The sequence below is a fragment of the Mercenaria mercenaria genome, chromosome 16, assembly GCF_021730395.1.
Source record: "Mercenaria mercenaria strain notata chromosome 16, MADL_Memer_1, whole genome shotgun sequence".
Lineage (NCBI taxonomy): Eukaryota > Metazoa > Mollusca > Bivalvia > Venerida > Veneridae > Mercenaria > Mercenaria mercenaria.
In genome coordinates this window covers 26581353-26602146 of record NC_069376.1, presented here as the reverse complement: position 1 = coordinate 26602146, position 20794 = coordinate 26581353, and the positions used below count along the sequence as shown (strand labels likewise).

Sequence of the window (20794 nt, the reverse complement as noted above, 5' to 3'; positions counted from 1 at the left end):
TTGAAATCTAAAGTGAAATAATGGCTTTCTTAAACAGATCCAATCAAGAAGTGGCTTATACACCAGCTTTACAAATATTTGCAACACAGCAAAACCAAGTAGCGATTGAAAACATTCGTTTTGTGGAATGCCAACCTATATCCGTTATAGGGACAGAAGGTTCTCCGGTAGAAATTCAGATACCAGGCGCAGGACAAGAATATTTAGACTTTCAGCGTAGCCGACTTTATGTGAAAGCAAAGTTAATAAAACACGACGGATCTAATCTTACTGCTCAGGAGAAAACATCTATCATTAACTTACCTTTACAATCTATGTGGTCACAGATTGAGATATGCATGAATGGAAAATTGGTTTCTTTAAACACTAACAATTACCCGTGGAAGGCTTATATTAAAACATTAATGAGTACGTCACACGATGATTTACCACAACTCGAAAGTCAGTTATATTATCCAGATGATCCCGATATGGATGAAACAGATCCTGTTGCCGGAAGCAATGCCGGATTAATCAAACGAGCTTCGTTTACAAAAGCTAGTACAGACTTTGAAATGGAAGGACCATTGATGGAAGATATCTTTTCTATAGACAAATATTTAGTGAACGGTATTGATGTAAATTTGAAATTATACAGGAGCAATAATGCCTTTATGTGCATGTCAAAAGAGGGAACACCTGATTATAAATTAGTAATTCTAAACGTTGTTTTTAAAGCCTGTAAAATCAGAATAGATCCTGGTATATACTTGGCGCATGAAAAACAACTTCAGATAACCCCCGCACAATACCCTATGTTAAAAACTGAAGTAAAGATGAATAGTATAGCCATCAATTCTTCCGAATTTTTATGGGATAATTTATTTCAAAACGCATTGCCAAACAAGATTATTATCGGCTTCTTAAACCAGTCTGCTGTCAATGGAAGTTATGTTCATAATCCCTTTAACTTTTTACACTGTAATGTAACTAGTATCGGATTATACGTAGACGGTGTAAGCGTACCATGTCGGCCATTACAGTTGGATTTTGATAAGAATCAGTTTGTAACCGCATATTTAAATTTGTTCGATTGCGCAGAAACTAAACAAAACCGTACTGGGCTTACTATCGACAGGTCATACTTTGCAAAGGGTTATTCCTTATTTTGCTTTGCCATTGAACCAAATAATCTCGGTGCTAAATACTTAAACCTTGTAAAAACAGGCCATACACGCTTAGAGGTCAGATTTAAATCTCCGACATCTGTCCCCATAAGTTGTTTAATGTTTGCAGAATTTCCCGCCTTGCTACAAGTAGATCAATTTAGAGACATTCGCTTTATCCAACCATGAATTCTAGGACTATGAATTGTATTTTATCTAAAATACCTGGAGCCAAAACTATTGTAATAGGTATTTATGCGAATGATACTTTACCAAACTATGTTACAAAATATCCCAGTATCTATATAGTTAACACCGATTTTTCTTATAACAAAGGTAAACATTGGGTTTTGTTCTACTTTAAGAATAAAGATGATGCTTTTTATTTTGATAGTTTAGGGAAAAGCCCAGGATTTTACTGTTCTCATTTTGTTGACTTTTTAAAAAAAAATGTTTCGTATTATTGTTACAATAATGTTGCTATGCAACAATTGTATTCTTCCGTTTGTGGTTATTATGTCATGTTTTTTGTTCTGATGAAAGTAAAACATAAAACAAATAAAGAAATATTGTCATATTTTTCTTCTAATAAAATTGTTAATGATATGCATGTGTATGAATTTGTGCATAATTTGTTTTCTGACTGTATGTAGAGCATATGTATCATCAATAAAAAACATGTAACATGCATGAATTTTGTTTTCAATCTTATATAAAATAGTTCTCTTGTATGTTTTTTTCATTTTACTGTATAACTTTGAGACCGTTAGACCAAACAATGAACAATTGGTGGAAACGGGAAAGCCTTGTCAAGTTTACAAGCCCATCCATTATATACATTAATGGACCAACCATGAGCGGGAAATCTGTGTTAACCAAACGGATTCTCGAAAATGCTGATAATATGTTCAGCGAAGAACCTAAATCTATAGTGTATTGTTATTCCGAATGGCAACCACTTTTTGATGACATGAAACAATGTATTGAAAAAATTACCTTTTATAAAGGTTTACCGGACAGAGAGACCTTAGAATGTATGGGGAGTAATAGAGAACATATAATATTATGTATTGATGACCTTTTTATGCAAGTTACGCAATCAGAAGATGCTGTTCATTTATTCACGGTACTTAGCCATCATCTCAAAATCTCAGTAATATTTTTAACACAGTCTCTTTATCCTCCTGGTCGGTTCTCAAAACCTTTAAGCTTGCAAGTACAAAATTATTTCTTATTGAGGAACAGAAGAGATAAAAGACAAATTGTTACCTTTGCATCTCAACTTTACCCCGGAAAAACAGGTTATTTCCTAGATGCTTATGACAAGTGTGTATTGAAACCATTCGGATATTTACTAGTAGATATTTCAGCAAATACCGATCAAAGATTTCAGTTAAGAACCGATGTTTTTCCTGGCGAGGTGACAAGGTGTTTTCTCCCCTTAGACTATAAATAAAACGTTTAAGCATATTTTTCCATTATTGTACAATAGGCATAATCATGGAAACACTGTTAGAGAACAACAAAGACTTTTTGAAATATTTATCAGTGTCTAGTCCTAAACACAGAATTTATTTATTTATTTTGTTGGGTTTAACGTCGCACCGACACAATTTTAGGTCATATGGCGACTTTCCAGCTTTAATGGTGGAGGAAGACCCCAGGTGCCCCTCCGTGCACTATTTCATCACGAGCGGGCACCTGGGTAGAACCCCCGCCCCTTCCGTAAGCAGTTGGATGGCTTCCCTCCGTGAAGAATTCTACGCCCCAAATGAGGTTTCGAACCCACATCGATGAGGGGCAAATGGTTTGAAGTCAACGACTCTAACCACTCGGCCACGGAGGCCCCTCTAAACACAGAAAGTTGTTGATAGAACACTCTACTAATGGCCAACTAGATGTCATTTGCGCCTTATTTTTCAATTTTTTAAACGGAGTAATACCTATAAATAAAGACGACCTTCAAGTTCTGTCTTCATTTCAAAAGACGATTAATATAATAGCAGACAAATCTGTAAGTCGTTCAGAAAAAAGAAGTTTGCTTGTGAAAAAGCAATTGCTGGTATACTTATTTTTAAAGACTGTTTTATCTACTATAAAACTATGAGTAGAGAGTTAATATTATTACCAAAGGCTCAGTATGAGCATCTTAAAAAACGGTCGATGCTGGAGGACAATGCTGATCAGATGAAACAACAGTCTGTCTCTACACTGGAACATAATAATCAGCAGTGTGTACACGTTTTAGAGAATAGCCAAGCATCGGATGAAGAAGACTTTTTTTTAAAACTGATAGAAATGACTTTGCCTAAAAATATTATGAACAAGGCCAAGGCTTTATATTCATTTATGAAGGAGAATGGACGTGAAGTTATATCATGGGACAACACAGGACGTGTCAAAATACATGACAAAGTGATTCCAAACACTCATATTGTGGATTTAATTAAATATAATGTATCACCATTGTCAAAAAAACAGCCAGAAGGAAGTGAGGAATTTTATACCGTTTTGCAAGAGATAAATACTCCATAAAGCTTAATAACTGTGAAAAACCATAAGCCATCACAAACAGGCGCTGGGTATGTTACAGGCATGGCTTCAACAATTCCAGGACAGTTGATTGACCAAAACGTAAAAACAACTAATACAAAGACTAAAAACAAACAAATACAGTGGTTAAAATATTGATTTTATTCCATTATGAATATATGAATTTATAATATAACATATGAAATTTTTCACAATAAAAAGTGAAATGAAATACAATCGACTTGGTTTTTTATAGCATATCAGTAGATTCATCAGTATATACATCAATATCCATATGGAAATGTGTTATAATAATTACCAATCACTCTTTTGGTGAAAACCATTTTGTAACGTTTGACCTCTTTACGATTATAAAGAATACTTGATTTCTTATCACGACATATCTTTCTGTCATTGCACACGTCTACATATCTGGACTGGTCTTTAATGATGATCTGCTTTAACAAATCAAAATCGATCAGTTTGCTATTAGTATAACTTTTTAAAGAGAACCCCCTTACTTTACATTCTTGTGTACCTTTGTTTGTTAAGTAGGCGTAACTTTTCGGTCCTGTAGTTACAAACTCTACAATGTGTTCACCAGGATTTAATTCATTGGTTAATTGGCCTAAATAATCTCCTAGCTGTGGCTCAGCAAGTCCCGCCTTGCTAATGTAAATACATGAATCAGTGTCCATGTACAGCACTCGTTGATCTAACATTTCTAACACACCATATAATTTTAATCTTGCCCAGCAGGTTGTAAATGCTGCTATAAATACATTAGCCTTTGTATCGTCAGGCACATAGTTTCTGTTATGTTCCCATTCCATAATTATCATGTCTTTTGAGATCACATGAAAATTTGTCACGTTCTTTGAGACGTCCGATATCAACTGAAAGAATTTGTCCTCTTGGCTCTCGTGGAAATAGCAGGTTTGCCTCATATTTTGTTTTTGTCCAAATTTTCCCCAGAAGCTGAAATAACAATTATTATAATAAAATATGAAAATATTATATTTTTGACAATGTTTGTTAACAAATGAAAATTTTCTAACTGAAAATGAAAATTTTATAAATAAAAATGAAAATTTTCTACATAAAAATGAAAACTTTCTGAATAAAAATGAAAATTTTCTAAATAAAAATGAAAATTTTCTAAAACAGAATGAAAATTTTCTAAATAAAAATGAAAATTTTTGAAAGAGAAAACAAACGTTATTCTATATTAAAAATTAAGAAAAATGAAAATTTTCTAAAATAAAATGAAAATTTTCTAAAACAAAATGAAAATTTTCTAAATAAAAGAAAATTTTCTAAATAAAACTGAAATTTTTCTAATATAAAATGAAAATTTTCTAAAACAAAATGAAATTTTTCTAAAAATGAATGAAAATTTTCTAAATAAAAAATGATTTCATTTTAAGAACAAATATAAAATTATACATGTTTACATAAAAAAATGTACCTATTTAAACAAAGTTTAGACAGTGCTCGTTTGCCTTTGTTTTTCTGTATGTTACTGTAGTCTAGTTGTATCCCTTCATTTTCCCAGTAGTTGTTCAAATATCTAGTTTTGTCATCTTCTGTTTCTATCCAGTCAGGCCAGCCAGAACTTTCTTGTTTCAATTTTAGGAACGTGTTTATATATTCTGTAAAAATACCTCCAGTTTTGGTTGTTGGGTCATATTGTTCTGTTTTAGGGAAATGATACACTTCATAGATCTTAAGGAGTGTGTATCCCTGTTCTATAGCCTTTTCTATCTCCGGGGTACAATAGGTGCCTACAATGGCTCGTAATTCATCAGTACATAAGCACTCAGTCTGACTTTCATTTCCCGCGCAGGTTTTACAGAGGGGGAATTTAAGTTTTCCATTACTTCTGTATGGTAGTACAGGGTGATACAACCCTTTTGGTGGTGTTTAGAATTTTGACCTTGGCAATGCCAAAATAACAACCTGATATCTTTAAACTGACTTGTGATAATGTCGGATGACCTACTGGGTATTTACAATATTTGTTTGTCCAAGGATAAAGACTCGTAAAGTCAACGTTTTTAACTTTTTCGTTAAGTATTTGTTTTGTAATAAAGTCGCGTGGCTTCTGTACGCCCGCCAAATAAAGCGTCACGGGCATGTAATCTGTAAACTATGTTAGTGTATTAAAAACTGACACATCTTTTGATTTTGTTTGAGTTGTAAATCGAATTGGTGTTCCCAGTTGATACATAGTGCATGCCTAATTCTTTAATGTATCGCTCTTTCTTTTTTTTAAAGAGCGTATATTCTTCTGGAGTTTGTTTTGGTGGTAGGAACTTGAATTTCATCTCTATGGTTTTGGTATGCATTTCCAGCAGCCATGGTACTGAAAACCCCTTGTAAAATACAAACAAAAACATGCATTCAAAGTTTTTAGGATAATTTAAAAGAATTAATAAGATAAATATATTATTATTACTATTAATATTACAAATAATCAGAACTATATTTGACGTATATTGAGTTTTAATTTTTTCACTGGTAATATAACAGTTTTACAATATGAAAAAATTGTTAAACTTACATGAAATTCATAGGCTGTGTTTGTGGAATGACAATATCCGTCTAATTTGTATTTTGTATTTGGAATGGTAAATTCCCCGGCGTTCGAGCATGCTGAATTTTGATAGGATTGCCATCTGTAATTGCCTTCTCCATAACCCACTCTAACCAATGTATCGATTCTTACTGTAGCGACCCGTGTTGATTCATTAGAAGGGATCTGAGCAATAGAGGGTTGAAACAAATTTTCTTGCATCAAATAGTGTAGTTTTCGGACCTAGTTTCTTTTCTGGAATCCAACGATCATCGACTTTTCCCGACATTGGTCATTTTTTACGAAAGCATCAAATTCTTTCTCTAGTATATGGTTTGCATGCTTCAATGTCACTCGCCAAATTTTTTTTCTAGAAATTTTGTCCTATATATTTTTGCACACGTTTTCAGCAATAGTGACATTTTTTAAATGGATTACATAACGCATAAGTTTTTGTTCCATACACATTTTTTTAGGGTTGAATTGTTCTTCGTATTCACCGGTGCAACTTTTCATCAACATCCAAAAGCTCAAACAAGCTTGTCTTAGTATGTCTACATCACTTATACAGTATTCTATTAATTCCTTTTTAAAGTTAAATATGTTCCCTTTTCTTGTTTGCTCAGAGTGCCATTCTAAAAAGGTCTGTCTGTCTCGTGCAGACATACTATTGTAACCATAATATTCAGCTGACGGATACACACCAACATAGTTTTCATTTTCTTTAGTATTGAAATAGTGAGGCCAATAACCTTTTTTAAATTTTAATTCATCTAGTCCAAAGCAGCTAGGCAAATCAGCGAGTTTCATCGGTAAAAAGCTAAGACTGTCCACAAAACGAATGTTCAGTGATCTTGCGATGTGCATATACATACATTTGCTTCCGGTGAATATTGTTTGCGGAACAATACTTTGATCTACTAAATATTTCAAAATGGGGAAATGATCGAATCCACGCCCATTATGACTAATAACTGTTGTATCACTGTTTCCTTGTGTAAAAAGCCATTGACAGAAATCAAAGCAGGTTGTGTCACCGTAGAAAATGTGTTGACGCAGGTAACAATCTTTACAGTTAAAGACTGGTTTTCCTCCAGTCGCATGTAAATCGGAACACCGTTTACAGATGGAGCCGCACTTTTTGCATTTTGCCTCATTGTCCATTTCATGGTTCATACAGGATTCACACGCTTTTTGTGCAACAATTAGATTTGGAACATGTTCATATTTATCACATAAACAAGAGTCTGTGTGTTCACCATTCATACATATAGATACTTTTGTGTTTTGGGTTGTTTCAATGTCGAAAAATATGAATTTCCGCTTGTTTTCATTTGATTTTATTGCACGCTGATAGCATAAATGACCTGGTTGCACTATGGTGGAGCAGGATGGACATTTGTAATCACCGCATTTATGGTCCCTTTTTTCATCTCCACTTTCAAGTCGTAACACCTTTTTACAGTCGGTACACTTCCAATACTTTTCACATTCTGATAATAGTTTAATCTTTTTATTGTTTTTTGTAATCGTTTTTGAAGTTTGATGTCTCAAAAAACATTCCAAGGATCTACAAGTCATATGACACTTCTTGCAACTGAGCTCCTGGTCAGTTTTAAGGCAATTGTCATGTTTACATATTAAACAAGTACTGGTACATACATGTTTCCCTTTTGTTGAATAGGGTACAAAACATGTCTCACAGAAATAAGATGTGCTGAAAAATCCACTAGGGGATAGAATGGGGTACCAATGTTGTTCATCATCGTTTTCAACCAAGTATAAATAGATGCGTTGATTTTTATCTGTATTTCTTGGAACACGTATAAATTTATTTCCGCATTTGGACGAAATCACTGCTACAGAAATGTCCAGAGCAAGTTCAAATTGTTCAATATCTTGTATTGAGCTTGGTCTTTCTGTAGAAACACCGGCTAGATTACTGAGAGCGACAGCCAGATGAAGTTGTTCTTTCCTGTTATGAGCTTTAATGTTGCTGTAGTAGTGTGATGGTACTTTTTTATGTCGAAGTATATTGACGAGTATGGTATCATCAGGTGTTTCTGACGTTAATTCATGCCACTCTCTTCTATCAACTTGGTTAATTTTGGCCCAGGCATAGGCGATGCTGCGTTGCAAACATAACTTGTCGTTAGGATTGTTGATGTAACCGATAGAATGTTTCTTCATTAAAGAGTTGTTGGTGCTTTGGATATCAGTGACGTGTTTCCTTTTTCCAGCCCCTTTAGGAACCTCAATTGTTCCGACGGAGATGTTGAAGTCGCTGTCCATTGGTACATTTTCGTTGGACGAAAGTACATTTTCCACAGTTTCCATAACTGTATTTGCATCTAATTGATCCAGCTGTTGTAAAGGCACGACAATTTCGTGGTTAAGAGACGGGTGGTGGATGACTACACGCCCTAGGTCGTTGCCTTGCATGTTTTGTTTCACTTCCGCTAGTGCTCTGTCAAATAAGTCGTGAAGTTCATTATGTAATTCATTCACTTTCTTTCCCTGTAAGGCATTCTGATCGATTTGTACTTTGTAATGCCTATCTATGGCACGGCTCTTCTTGAATTGTTTTTCGCTAACTTTGCTTATAGTAAAACCAATCGGTTCCGTAGCACCGCCATTTTGTTTTGGAGTAGAGTTTTGAAAGAGTCCTACAGGTTGCAAATCCATTTCATTTTGAAGCTCTTGCCATTTTAGTTCTATTAATCTTTGTTGTATATATGGGTCGGATTCCATATCCCATAAAACTGAGAACTCTTCTAAATCTTGACTGGTTTCAAAACTATCTATAATTTCTTTTAAATCTGAGGTCCAATCCATGTCCATATTCCTGTTAATAAATTAAGATTTAATTAGTTATTTACAAAAATAAAGTTTTTAACTATAAAACGAGTAAACACATCTTTTAAATTCTAACAATATGTTTCGTTTTGTACACCATACATTTTCCAGTAATATCACATCAGCAATACTACATATCAGTTAAGCAGATATCTATTTTTCACCTTATCTGTGAATTTGATACTTAAGCATTTCAATATTTATATAGGTTATGGGGGTTTATATCAAATAAAATTCACAAATGTTACATGAAAGTTTAGAAATCTTTGATCACATAAATTAATTTATCACTGATTATTTCACTATATCTCTCTGTTTTACAAGCGGATGTGAAAGCTCTATGGTTATCAGGAGAGATACATTTCAAACAGAACCAACGTTTGTCCATGTCAGAAATACTCATTAATCAAAGTTCAAAAGAAAAAAGGTTAAATAGTTCAAGATTTTAATTCAAGTAAGATCAGTTGATGGTAACACTGACCAAAGCATAGTAGCATATTTTATACTTGATTTTTTTTTAATATTTCAAGTACACAAATCTACCTGGTAAAATGGATATAAAATTAATATTTCTATGTATTTTTGTGAGTGGATGTTACCCATGTGATCCAGTTACACTTTGTGACCAGATAGGCACAATGTTCTGGTGTGATGGAATCAATGAGTCCTGTATATCTGTGCGTGGACAAGTGACATACTTAGACATCACAAACAGTGCCACGGTCAAATCCTTAATTGGTAATATCGAGAATATTACTATAATAGTAGGATCATACAATCAAGGACACAGTATATGCGAACACTCTAAAGAAACTGTACATATTAAATTCGGAAACAGTACAATGCCATGTGTGAAGCAAACAAAAACAAAAGACATCTCACCAATGAGGTCTGAAATAGGAATTTCGTATGAAAAGGCTAAGGATGGCAGTGTGAACAGTGAGTTAATAATGCATGTTATTATAATAATTTTAATAGTATGCATGGTGGTAAAGTTGTATTATAATGGAGTGAAACTGTGTCTAAACAGAGTGATGAGAGGGTTAAAATCAATAAAATTTAAAAATGTGAGCCAACAACATGATGTAAGTCTAAGACAAAGAAGTATGATTTACAGACCAACAACACGCTCTACATCATTTTGTAGTTTTGATTCTGATCATACATATGAGGAACCCATAAATAATTGATTAAAAAAATGAATGTAATGATACTTTTTTTTACAGTAACTTTGAGTGTGACTGGAGGAGTTTTGGGCGTGGTATTTCTTGGAGCTATGACAGCATTAGGTGTAAGACAATATATGAAGAGAAGATCAAATGCTATTCTGAATTTACCACAAATTCAGTTACAGGAAGTGTCCTCATCTGAGGAAACTGTGTTCCAGAGACCAGTGACAAGGTCAATGAAGGAAAAGGAAAAATAAAATGAAATAAAATTTTAAAATAATATGCTCACGTGTTTGTTGTAGATACTATAAAATTAGGAATAAAAATTGAATGAGCAATTACCAGCAAGTTTTCAACAAATCTCGTATAATCAGCTAGATTTGTTTACAGAGCAATTACACACTACCTCAGCTGATAAAGAATACATTTCTTTATAGTGTTTTATCAGTAATAAAGGTACCAATTATCTGGTTCATTGTATCACAAGATAAGATGGTGATGATATATATTATACATCTGGTTGTGTCACGGATGTCTCGGACCCGTGTCATCATATGACAGGGACAAAAAAGTGCAAGTTAGAAACAACTTTCCCTCCAAAATGTTCCCTCCAATGTGATTTATCCTTTGAAAGTCTGTATTTGTACGATTACCGCCCAAAATTTTAAATCAGACTTAAAAAGTAGGATTATGAATAAAATGTATTAACAAAAATCTTGCCTCGTATAAAATTATTGATTTAACTGTTTAAACTTTTTAATACTTTTTAGTTGGAAAAGTGAATGAAAATTTTGACTGAAATGTATTATAAAAATTAGGGGACCAAGGAAATAATGAAAAATAGGCGACGTCTCATGGTGTCAAAGATTTTGTTATTGAAAGATATCAGATAGACAAAAGACCCTAATGGCAAGATAAGAATTATTTTATTATCCCTATGTTTCATCATGGAAGATAACAAAAATGTTTTTCGCGGGTATTCTTTTGGTTTTAATTAGCTGTGCTATATAAGACCCCCAGTCCCTCTACACCCACACTTCAAAACTTTAAACATTTAGACCTCTACAGCAAATTTTTTGATAATAAAAAAAAAATATGGATGAGGAGATGAAACCATTAACTGAGTAAGTACTAATTAATTTGTTATTTATATTTATTTATATTTATTCTTAAATGTGGTTTATAACATTAATTTGTAAGAAATTTTTAAAATATTAAAGGGTGTAATCTTTCGGTTTTATTTTCCATTTGGTTACAATAGATCAATTTTAATAATTATATTTTGATATGTATAAATGGTATATTTTTCAGCATGTAAGCTGCAACATAATTTTAAACAAAGATTGATTTTTTTTTATTTCAATAGGGAAGAGTTGGAAGAGTTATTAGGGCCTTTTAGGCCAGATAACCAACCATTGGATCTGGACAGCATGGACCTAGATGCAATGGTTGGTAAGGACCTGCAACAGCCACAACAGCAACAACAGCCACAACAGTCACAACAGCAGCAACAACCACAACAACAACAGCAGCATATTAACCCTACATGGGTTGCACCAACAGGGTCGGTGCTTTTTCCCAGTGTGGTGGGAGGGAATTTGTCGCTTCCCTTTCAGCAGTAAGTCTAATATTGATTATTTATATTGATTAGTAACAAATAAAATGATAATCATAATAATTAAATTTATGATAATTACAATATTTACTATAAAAAATAGTAATAATTATTTCTATATGATTACAAAGTAATATTTTTTTATTTCAGAACTACAAAGTATGATGCATTAGAAGATTGCATAAGAGGGAGAAGAAAAAATGGGGTAAAAGAAGAGGTGGAGAAGGCCCTAAAGGACCTTAAAGAACAAGACAGGTCCTTGGGGCATATGATAGATGCTCTTGTTGTGATGAAAAACAATTTGAAACTAAGAATAAGAGAGTTTGAGTGTCTGAAAAGAAGGTCTAAAAATGCTAAATAATTTAAGCACTTTTAGACCTTCTTTTGAGACACTTACTTGTATATAATTCCATAGATGTAGATATGTTATTTTGATGTAAATATTGTTTTATTTTGATGTAAATATTGTTTTAATTTGATGTTAATTTTGTTTTAAATGTACTTATATTTTTTTATACTTCAGACATTCCATAGCTGTAGATATTTTTTGTAAGTTGTTGTATATGTTGTTCATATTTATAAATGTATTTATTTTTGTAGAAAAAAGGGGAAAAATAAATCAAAACCCCATTTTTGTATAATGACAGGGGGTCATGTTTATTATAACTGACCTCAGTCATTATGCTTTAATGGTGAGATTTACTACGGTGGATACAAGGACTTTAAAAGGAAGGACATAAAGGATAGGATACAATACGGGAGGAGTTAAAAGAAAATAATCATCGCTGGAATTGAGGATTTCAAACAAATAAGATAAAAGTCAGTCTAGCATACACTACATTTAGCCCAGCCCCCTCAAACGTCAATTTTATAGTCCAGCCAGTCACTTTCATATACCCTAATGTCCAATCAATTAGAGTTAATGGTCAGCTGAAGTCTAATCCCCCATGCTCTATAACCGTCTGTAATAAAATTTAACGGGCAATCAAACATGACGGGTGATCTTGTTAACTATCACAAATCAAACTCTATAATCTGTGTAAATAACACGTAGCAGCTGATCGTTATAAGAGATGGTATTTTAAACTACAATAAAAGAAATAAAATTGATGGTTTAACAATATTAGTAAAAAACGGACTTACCTTGTTATAAGTAGAACAGTCTTGACATCAGCTGTAATTTATGGCATTTTTCGCTATGTTTTTTGAAATGAAAAGGGAACAAATTGATACGTATTTATATACAGGTTTTTAATTAACCCCCTTTTATTGTTTTTGTACAATTATTATATTTGGTATACTTTCATCGTAAATAAATCCTTTATGGTGATGTTTAATCTTTTTTCGTACTATTTCTCTATTCATAAAGTTAACCATAATTCATTAATCTTCTCTGGTGTTAATCCTTTATGGTATCATTTCTCTATTCATAAAGTGGACCATAATTCATTAATCCTTTCTGGTGTTAATCCTTTCTGGTCATAAATATCTATTCATAAAGTGAACCATTATTACGTCATAGTTATGTAAACAAAGTGACGCTGTATCCCCCCCCCCCATTCATCATAAATTATTTCATAGTGGTAGATCTTTTGTATTATTATATTTCCATGTTTGTAAATGTATTTATATTGTAGAGAAAAAAAATGAAGGAGAAAAATAAATCAAACCCCATTTTTGCATAATGACAGGGGGTCATGTATATTATAATTGACCTCAGTTATTAAGCTTTAATGGTGAGATTTACTACGGTGGATACAAGGATTTTAAATGGAAGGACAATGTGGATTGGATACAACGGGGGGGGGGGGGGGGGTTGAAAGAAATAAACATCGTTGGATCTTGGAATTGACGGTTTTACCAGGAGGATTTCAAGCAATAAAATAAAAGTCAGTCTAGCATACACCACCTTTAGCCCGCCCTCAAACGCCCATCTATAGTCTAGCCAGTCCGCCCTTTCATATTCCCTAATGGACAATCAATTATAGCTAATGGTCAGATAAAGCCTAAATCCCCTGCTCTATAACCGTTTGTAATAAAATTTAACGGGCAAATAAACATGACTGGGTTCTTGTTAAGCTATCATAAATTAGAGACCGTACCATAGCTCTTCGCATACTTTGATTTTTCAAACTAAAGTGATTTTTACAAGTGCACCGGTTACGATAAGAATGTAAACAACGGACTCTGTCTATGAAACTTTGAAATGAATGAATGACAGTCGATCTTAGTCATAATACTGATTGACAGTGAATGCTAATGACTCCATGTGTTGCAGAAAGGTATTTAGTTTGTAACTATAATTTCCCATTAATTGAAATTCTCTCAAAACTGGTAAAATAATTACTTATATTTGGACAAATCTTATCGTCTTCGCCGTTCGACAGCTGCAAAAAGGGCAAATATAAAATATTCAGTGTAAGTAATATTTCACTGGTACTGCCAGTTAGTAAGTTCATACTCTGAACAACACGTCAGAGAAATTTGGGCAGATTTGACCAATTATGACGTTGGCAGCATTAGATTATATTTTTTTTCTTTACACAAAAAATGCCGTTAGGTAACAAAGCGAATACGCCGATAATCCGGAGTTCACCGATTATTGTTCCAGTTCACGCAATGTAATCCAGCAATTAAACTGCATAGCTATTAGCTATTGCTGTTATAGGGAAGTGGTAGAGTGTCTGCCTTAGGTGTGAGAGGTCCTGGGTTCGAGTCCCAGTTAGAGCTTAACTATTTAGATTCTGCTAAAGCATAGTTTTTCTGTTAATAGACTGGCATAACACTGACTTGTTCATTGGGCAATAAATCTTTGTACTGTTAGGACACTGATGAATCCTCAACGAGGTTATGTAAGCCGAAATCGCATTTTATAAGTCTGTTGAGATAAGCCACAGTAAAAGGGAGCTACAGGAAATTTGATATATATTTAAAAAAAAAAATGAATTAAATGGGAAATGTTTAATCTCAACAGACTGTGTAAGTCTAAAGTATAATGTACGTTCTTTATAAATGTATTCTTATTATATATTATCAAAAAAAAACCCCACAAAATACAGTAGACTTGCAATCTTCTCTTTGTTTCATGATGCTGTCATCTTTTATTTGAGGAACGGCATGCTTTGGCCAGAAGTCAACTTCTACATATCTTTCATGATTAAAATTAATCATAAACATTAACTGTTTTATCAGGCTATCTGACATCCACAGCAAGTGCCTCAATTGTGTGTAAGTCCATGAAATTCATTTGTTTTGACTGATACAAAATCCCCATTATTGCCGAAAAAGCAACAGTAAAAGTAATACTAACTAAATAATGAAAAAATGATTTCAGTACAGGCTTATACGCGAGTACGCGGCTGAATCCACAAAAAATCCGACAAAAAAATCCGCCAAAGTTTACACGTACTGCAGCATGCTTGACTTAATGCTCATATAAAACGTTCCTTGCAGTTATATACTAAATAGCCATTTTGGCATTATTAACCTGAACAAATTCGTCTGTACAACAGTGACAGGAACGAGTTTTGCAGTTTTGTTTTGTCTACGTACGCCAGCATTTTCGAACATAATTATATATTCTGAAGGTAAGTTTCAATATATGTCTTCATTGTACATGTCCCATACTGTTCTTCAAAAGGAAAACTACTTATACTTTGACTAATTTTGTTTCGTGTGGACAGTGAGGGATAATATAATATATCTGAAGTATTATTTCACTTCTTTTAAGTAGTAGTTCTATAATTGAACCGTCAGGGGAAATCATACCAGTTATGACGTCCAGCATTGGATCTTACACACATGCGTAGGTCGCGATACGCCGTAACGGATCCTTGTTCAGTTCCGCTAACAGATTTCTCTATTGCATTGGTTTGGAAGTGTAGATTCTGCATGGAGATCCTGAGCCAGATCTGGCTGAACTATTAGATTCTGCTAAGCATGCTGTATGCTGGATACATGCTGGTCATGCAAACATCTTACTGTTGGTGTGATTCTCAGGGTAGGCTCGAAATTATTTTATACTTTTAGATCCCATCTAAAAAACTAAGAAATTTGATATATTAAAAAAAATGAATTAATTATAGTTGCTAAGGCTGTTTAATAAAGTTACAAGACGCTTTATAAAGTCTTAAATTCAAATTAAAAACAAAAAAGGTGCATTGCAGTGCTGTATTGTCACGACGGACACTTTGGCCTAAAGAATCATCATGATTAAATTGATCATAATCATTAAGTTATGGTCATAAAGATGTGCCTCAATGTGTTTTAACCTAATCATTTTTTTGACTGAACCCGTTGGACACGTAAAGTAATATATATTGATCAATACAGTACAGGTTTACGGATACGCGTGAATCCAAAAATCACAAAAATCCAAAACACTTGACTAAGCATGCTTGATTATAGTCATAAATGTTGCCTTGAGTTTAACAAATGCTTTTGCATCTTTGAATTTTGTACCTAATGGAACAGTTTGTTGTTTCTACTACCCAGCTTGACACAATTTGAATCTGAAGGCTAAAGATTCATATCTCAAGACTTAACCATTCGTGGGCCATGAGTTTCATATAATGATTATTTCATTTTTAAAGTGTAGTTTAAATTGAGCGTGTGGAAACTAACTTTTGCCTTTGCATTCGACCGCTGGCATCCAGTTTTTGACCCTGCATGACCTAGACTTGAAATTGACCTAAAAATCACCAAGATTAACAATCTGATTAAGTTTCATAAAGATATAGTCATAAATGTGGCCTCTAGAGACTAAGAGTGTTAACAAACTTTTCCTTTGATTTGACATAGTGACCTAGTTTTATATTCCACCTGTCCCAGATTTGAATTTATCCTATAGATCATCAAGATTAACATTCTGATCAAGTTTCATTAAGATATGGTCATAAATGTGGCCTCTGGAGTGTTAAATAGCTTTTCCTTTGATTTGACCTGGTGACCTAGTTTTTAATCCTACATTAACCAGATTCAAATTCGACTTTAAGATCATCAAAATTAACATTCTGACGAAGTTTCATGAAGATACAGTCATAAATGTGGCCTCAACAGTGTTAACAAGTTTTTCCTTTCATTTGACCAGGTGACCTAGTTTCTGACCCAAGATTTTTTGAAGGTAATAATCTGACCAAAATTCATGAAGATTTGGGCTAAAATTGTGACCTCTAGAGTGTTAACAAGCTTTTCCTTAGATTTGACCTGGTGACCTAGTTTCTGACCCTAGATGAGCTAATATCGAACTCGTCCAAGATTTTATTGAGGGTAACATTCTGACAAAGTTTCATTAAGATTGGGTCAAAATTTCGACCTCTAGAGTTTTAACATGCTTTTCCTTTGATTTGATCTGGTGACCTAGTTTTTGACCCCAGATGACCAAATATCGAACTCGTCCAAGATTTTATTGTGAGTAACTTTCTGACCACGTTTCACTAAGACTGGGCCAAAATTGTGACCTCTAGAGTGTTAACAGGCAAATTGTTGACGACGCCGCCGATGGACGGACGACGGACACAGGATGATCACAAAAGCTCACCTTTGAGCACTTTGTGCTCAGGTGAGCTAAAAAAGATATACATGGTCTTCATTTCGGTTGAACATGTATTTGGATAACTTCAACTAAGTCTTGTAATGTTCAAGAAATATTAAGTATTTACGTAATAATTTAAGTGAGGTAATTTTAATAACCTTGAGGATCTGTCAACTGAGCCTACGTAAGAGAGCCTACGTAAGAGGATGAGCCAGATAAACTTTCAGCGATCTCTTGCACGATATATCCAGACCCAGCAAAATTGTCACGTACTTCCGACGACGCGCTGAAGATGACAGTTCTTCAAAACAACAGAGAATGGGCAAAAACGTTCTAGTTCAAGTCAATGTAAGCAAATAAATATACAGGCCATTTCACTCATTTGTAAATAAATATATAAATAAGCATTAAAATACTTAGATGATCATGATCAATGAGGTCTGCTATAAGTATACTGGACATCTAAATCGCATGGCCGGTACATATGTCTATTAAACATGCAAACATTATGTGATGAAGCGGAATTATTTAATTAATGAATTCATATGATTCTCCCCTAATTCTTATTTTCACATGTCCCTAGTATATGTGAATAGTAAAGCATAAGTTCCTAGCTCAGATATTTCCATTTAGTTGAGCATTGCTTATGTAAATTGGCTATAATAATTGGGCCAATTCATAAGAAATTGGAAAAATATCTTCTGGCACCTCTGGGTGACCATGGACTCGGGTCAGTCCGGGTCTGAAACGCACATTATGTTCATGACTCGTTAGTATTATCTCCCTTGTTTACGAGTTCATGATCAGCGAAAAGCAGACTATCTATGTCTTGCATGCAGGTTGATCTAAATCCATGATGGAGGTAGGTTTATTTGTGATGCGGTTCTTTGTTATCAACTTCTCATTATGATTTAATATTTCAGCCCGTAGTATGGCACCAAGCGTCAACTAGAAAAAGCGCATGTCTCCCCCAATGCAAAGACCTATAGGCAAGAAGTCAATAGGGGTCAGGAGCGAAAGTCAAAGAGACACTGATGTTGGCTGCAATAGGGATCATCTACTTGGCATGTCCAGCCATCCCACTAAACTTCAACACTCTTGGCCTAGTGGTTCTCAAGTCACTGTTCAGGTTCCTGTGACCTTGACCTTTGATCAAGTGACCTCAAAATAAATAGGGGTCATCTACTCTGCATGTCAAATCATCCTATTAAGTTTCAACATTCTAGGTCAAATGGTTCTCAAGTTATTTCCAAAAAAATGATTTTACATGAACTGGTCACTTAACCTTGACCTTTAATAGACTGACCCCAAAATCAATAGGGGTCATCTACTCTGCATGTTCAATCATCCTATGAATTTTCAACATTTTGGGTTAAGTGGTTCTCAAGTTATTGATCGAAACTGGTTATCAATGTTCAGGCCCCTGTGACCTTGACCTTAAACGGAGTGACTCCAAAAACAATAGGGGTCATTTACTTTGCATGAACAATCATCCTATGAAGTTTAAACATTCTGGGTTGAGAAGTTCTTAAGTTATTGACTGGAAATGGTTTTCCATGTTCAGGCCCCTGTGACCTTGACCTTTAACAGAGTGAACCCAAAATCGTTAGGGGTCATCTACTCTGCATGACCAATCATCCTATGAAGTTTCATCATTCTGGGTCAAGTAGTTCTCAAGTCACTGACCAAAAATGGTTTTCAATGTTCGGGCCCCTGTGACCTTGACCTTTAACAGTGACCCCAAAATCGTTAGGGGTCATCTACTCTGCATGATCAATCATCCTATAAAGTTTCAACATTCTGGGTCAAGTGGTTCTCAAGTTACTGACCGGAAATGGTTTTCAATGTTCAGGCCCCTGTGACCTTGACTTTTAACGGAGTGACCCCAAAATCGATAGGGTCAACTCCTTTGCATGCACAGTCATCCTTTGAAGATTCAACATTCTGGGTCAAGTGGTTCTCTAGTTATTGATCAGAAATGTTTTTTCAATGTTCAGGCCCCTGTGACCTTGACCTTTGACGGAGTGACCCCAAAATCAATAGCGGTCATCTACTTTGCATGTACAGTCATCCTATGAAGTTTCAACCTTCTGGGTCAAGTGGTTCTCTAGTTATTAATCAGAAATGTTTTTTCAATGTTCAGGCCCCTGTGACCTTGACCTTTGACGGAGTGACCCCAAAATCAATAGGGGTCATCTACCCTTCATGATCAATCATCCTATGAAGTTTCAACATTCTGGGTCAAGTGGTTCTTTAGTTATTGATCGGAAATGGTTTTCAATGTTCAGGCCCTTGTGACCTTGACCTTTGACGAAGTGACCCCAAAATCAATAGGAGTCATATATTTTTCATGATCAATCATCCTATGAAGTTTCAACATTCTGGGTCAAGTGGTTCTCTAGTTATTGATCGGAAATGGTTTTCAATGTTCAGGCCCCTGTGACCTTGACCTTTGAAGAAGTGACCCCAAAATCAATAGGGGTCATCTTCTCTTCATGACCAATCATCCTATGAAGTTTCAACATTCTGGGTCAAGTGGTTCTCTAGTTATTGATCGGAAATGGTTTTCAATGTTCAGGCCCCTGTGACCTTGACCTTTAAAACCAATAGGGATCATCTACTCTTTATGACCAATCATCCTATGAAGTTTCAACATTCTGGGTCAAGTGGTTCTCTAGTTATTGATCGGAAATGGTTTTTAATGTTCAGGCCCCTGTGACCTTGACCTTTGGCTGAGTGACCCCAAAATCAATACGGGTTATTTACTCTTCATGACCAATCACCCTATGAAGTTTCAACATTCTGGGTCAAGTGGTTCTCTAGTTATTGATCGGAAATGGTTTTCAATGTTCAGGCCCCTGTGACCTTGACCTTTGACCCCAAAAACAAAAGGGGTCGTCTACTCTAGCAGCCCTACAACCCCATGAAGTTTGAAGGGTCTAGGTCAAATGGTTTTCCAGTTATTGCTCGGAAATGAAGTGTGACGTACGGACGGACGGCGGACGGACAGGGCAAAAACAATATGTCTCCCCCAGAGTGGGGGTGGGTAGACATAATTCTCAAATGATTGGTTAGAGAAATACGAGTGGTTACAATATTCAGTTTCTGAAAACTCTGTCTACTGCGTACCCTGTCTCCTGTTTGGGTCTGCATCTTCAAAGGAAAACAACATTTATCAGCACTCCAGTATCGATATGGTCGAATTTAGGAAAGTATATTAAAGGTATGTCGAGGACGGTTCAAGTCATCATAGCTGTTGTGCCAGTACTGATAGTTTTATGAAAATTGTCAAAGAGAAACGAAAGAGCATTACAACACAGTCTAAAAGCCACGCAGTTACCAGAAATCTGCATGTGTTAAGATCGATAA

The 20794-nt window shown here is 34.6% G+C and overlaps 2 protein-coding genes across 2 annotated transcripts; both read right to left on the bottom strand.

Annotated features, from left to right (window-relative positions):
• Window positions 1–3806: 3806 nt before the first annotated feature.
• LOC123561229 (uncharacterized) lies at window positions 3807–5587 on the bottom strand. The gene is made up of 2 exons (XM_053527509.1): window positions 5146–5587; window positions 3807–4655 (listed from the first exon to the last, which is right to left on the bottom strand). The coding sequence occupies exon 2, from the start codon at window positions 4622–4624 to the stop codon at window positions 3962–3964; it is 663 nt and encodes a 220-aa protein (XP_053383484.1). The 5' UTR covers window positions 4625–4655; window positions 5146–5587; the 3' UTR covers window positions 3807–3961.
• A 1049-nt stretch (window positions 5588–6636) lies between these two features.
• LOC128549269 (uncharacterized) lies at window positions 6637–13438 on the bottom strand. The gene is made up of 2 exons (XM_053525819.1): window positions 13036–13438; window positions 6637–9097 (listed from the first exon to the last, which is right to left on the bottom strand). Exon 2 carries the CDS (start codon window positions 9091–9093, stop codon window positions 6637–6639), a length of 2457 nt encoding a protein of 818 aa, XP_053381794.1. The 5' UTR covers window positions 9094–9097; window positions 13036–13438.
• Between the last annotated feature and the right edge of the window lie 7356 nt (window positions 13439–20794).

What these genes read in the sequence shown, in the direction of transcription:
- LOC128549269 (XM_053525819.1), bottom strand. Translation starts at nt 9,093, where the DNA reads ATGGACATGGATTGGACCTCAGATTTAAAAGAAATTATAGATAGTTTT.
- LOC123561229 (XM_053527509.1), bottom strand. Translation starts at nt 4,624, where the DNA reads ATGAGGCAAACCTGCTATTTCCACGAGAGCCAAGAGGACAAATTCTTT.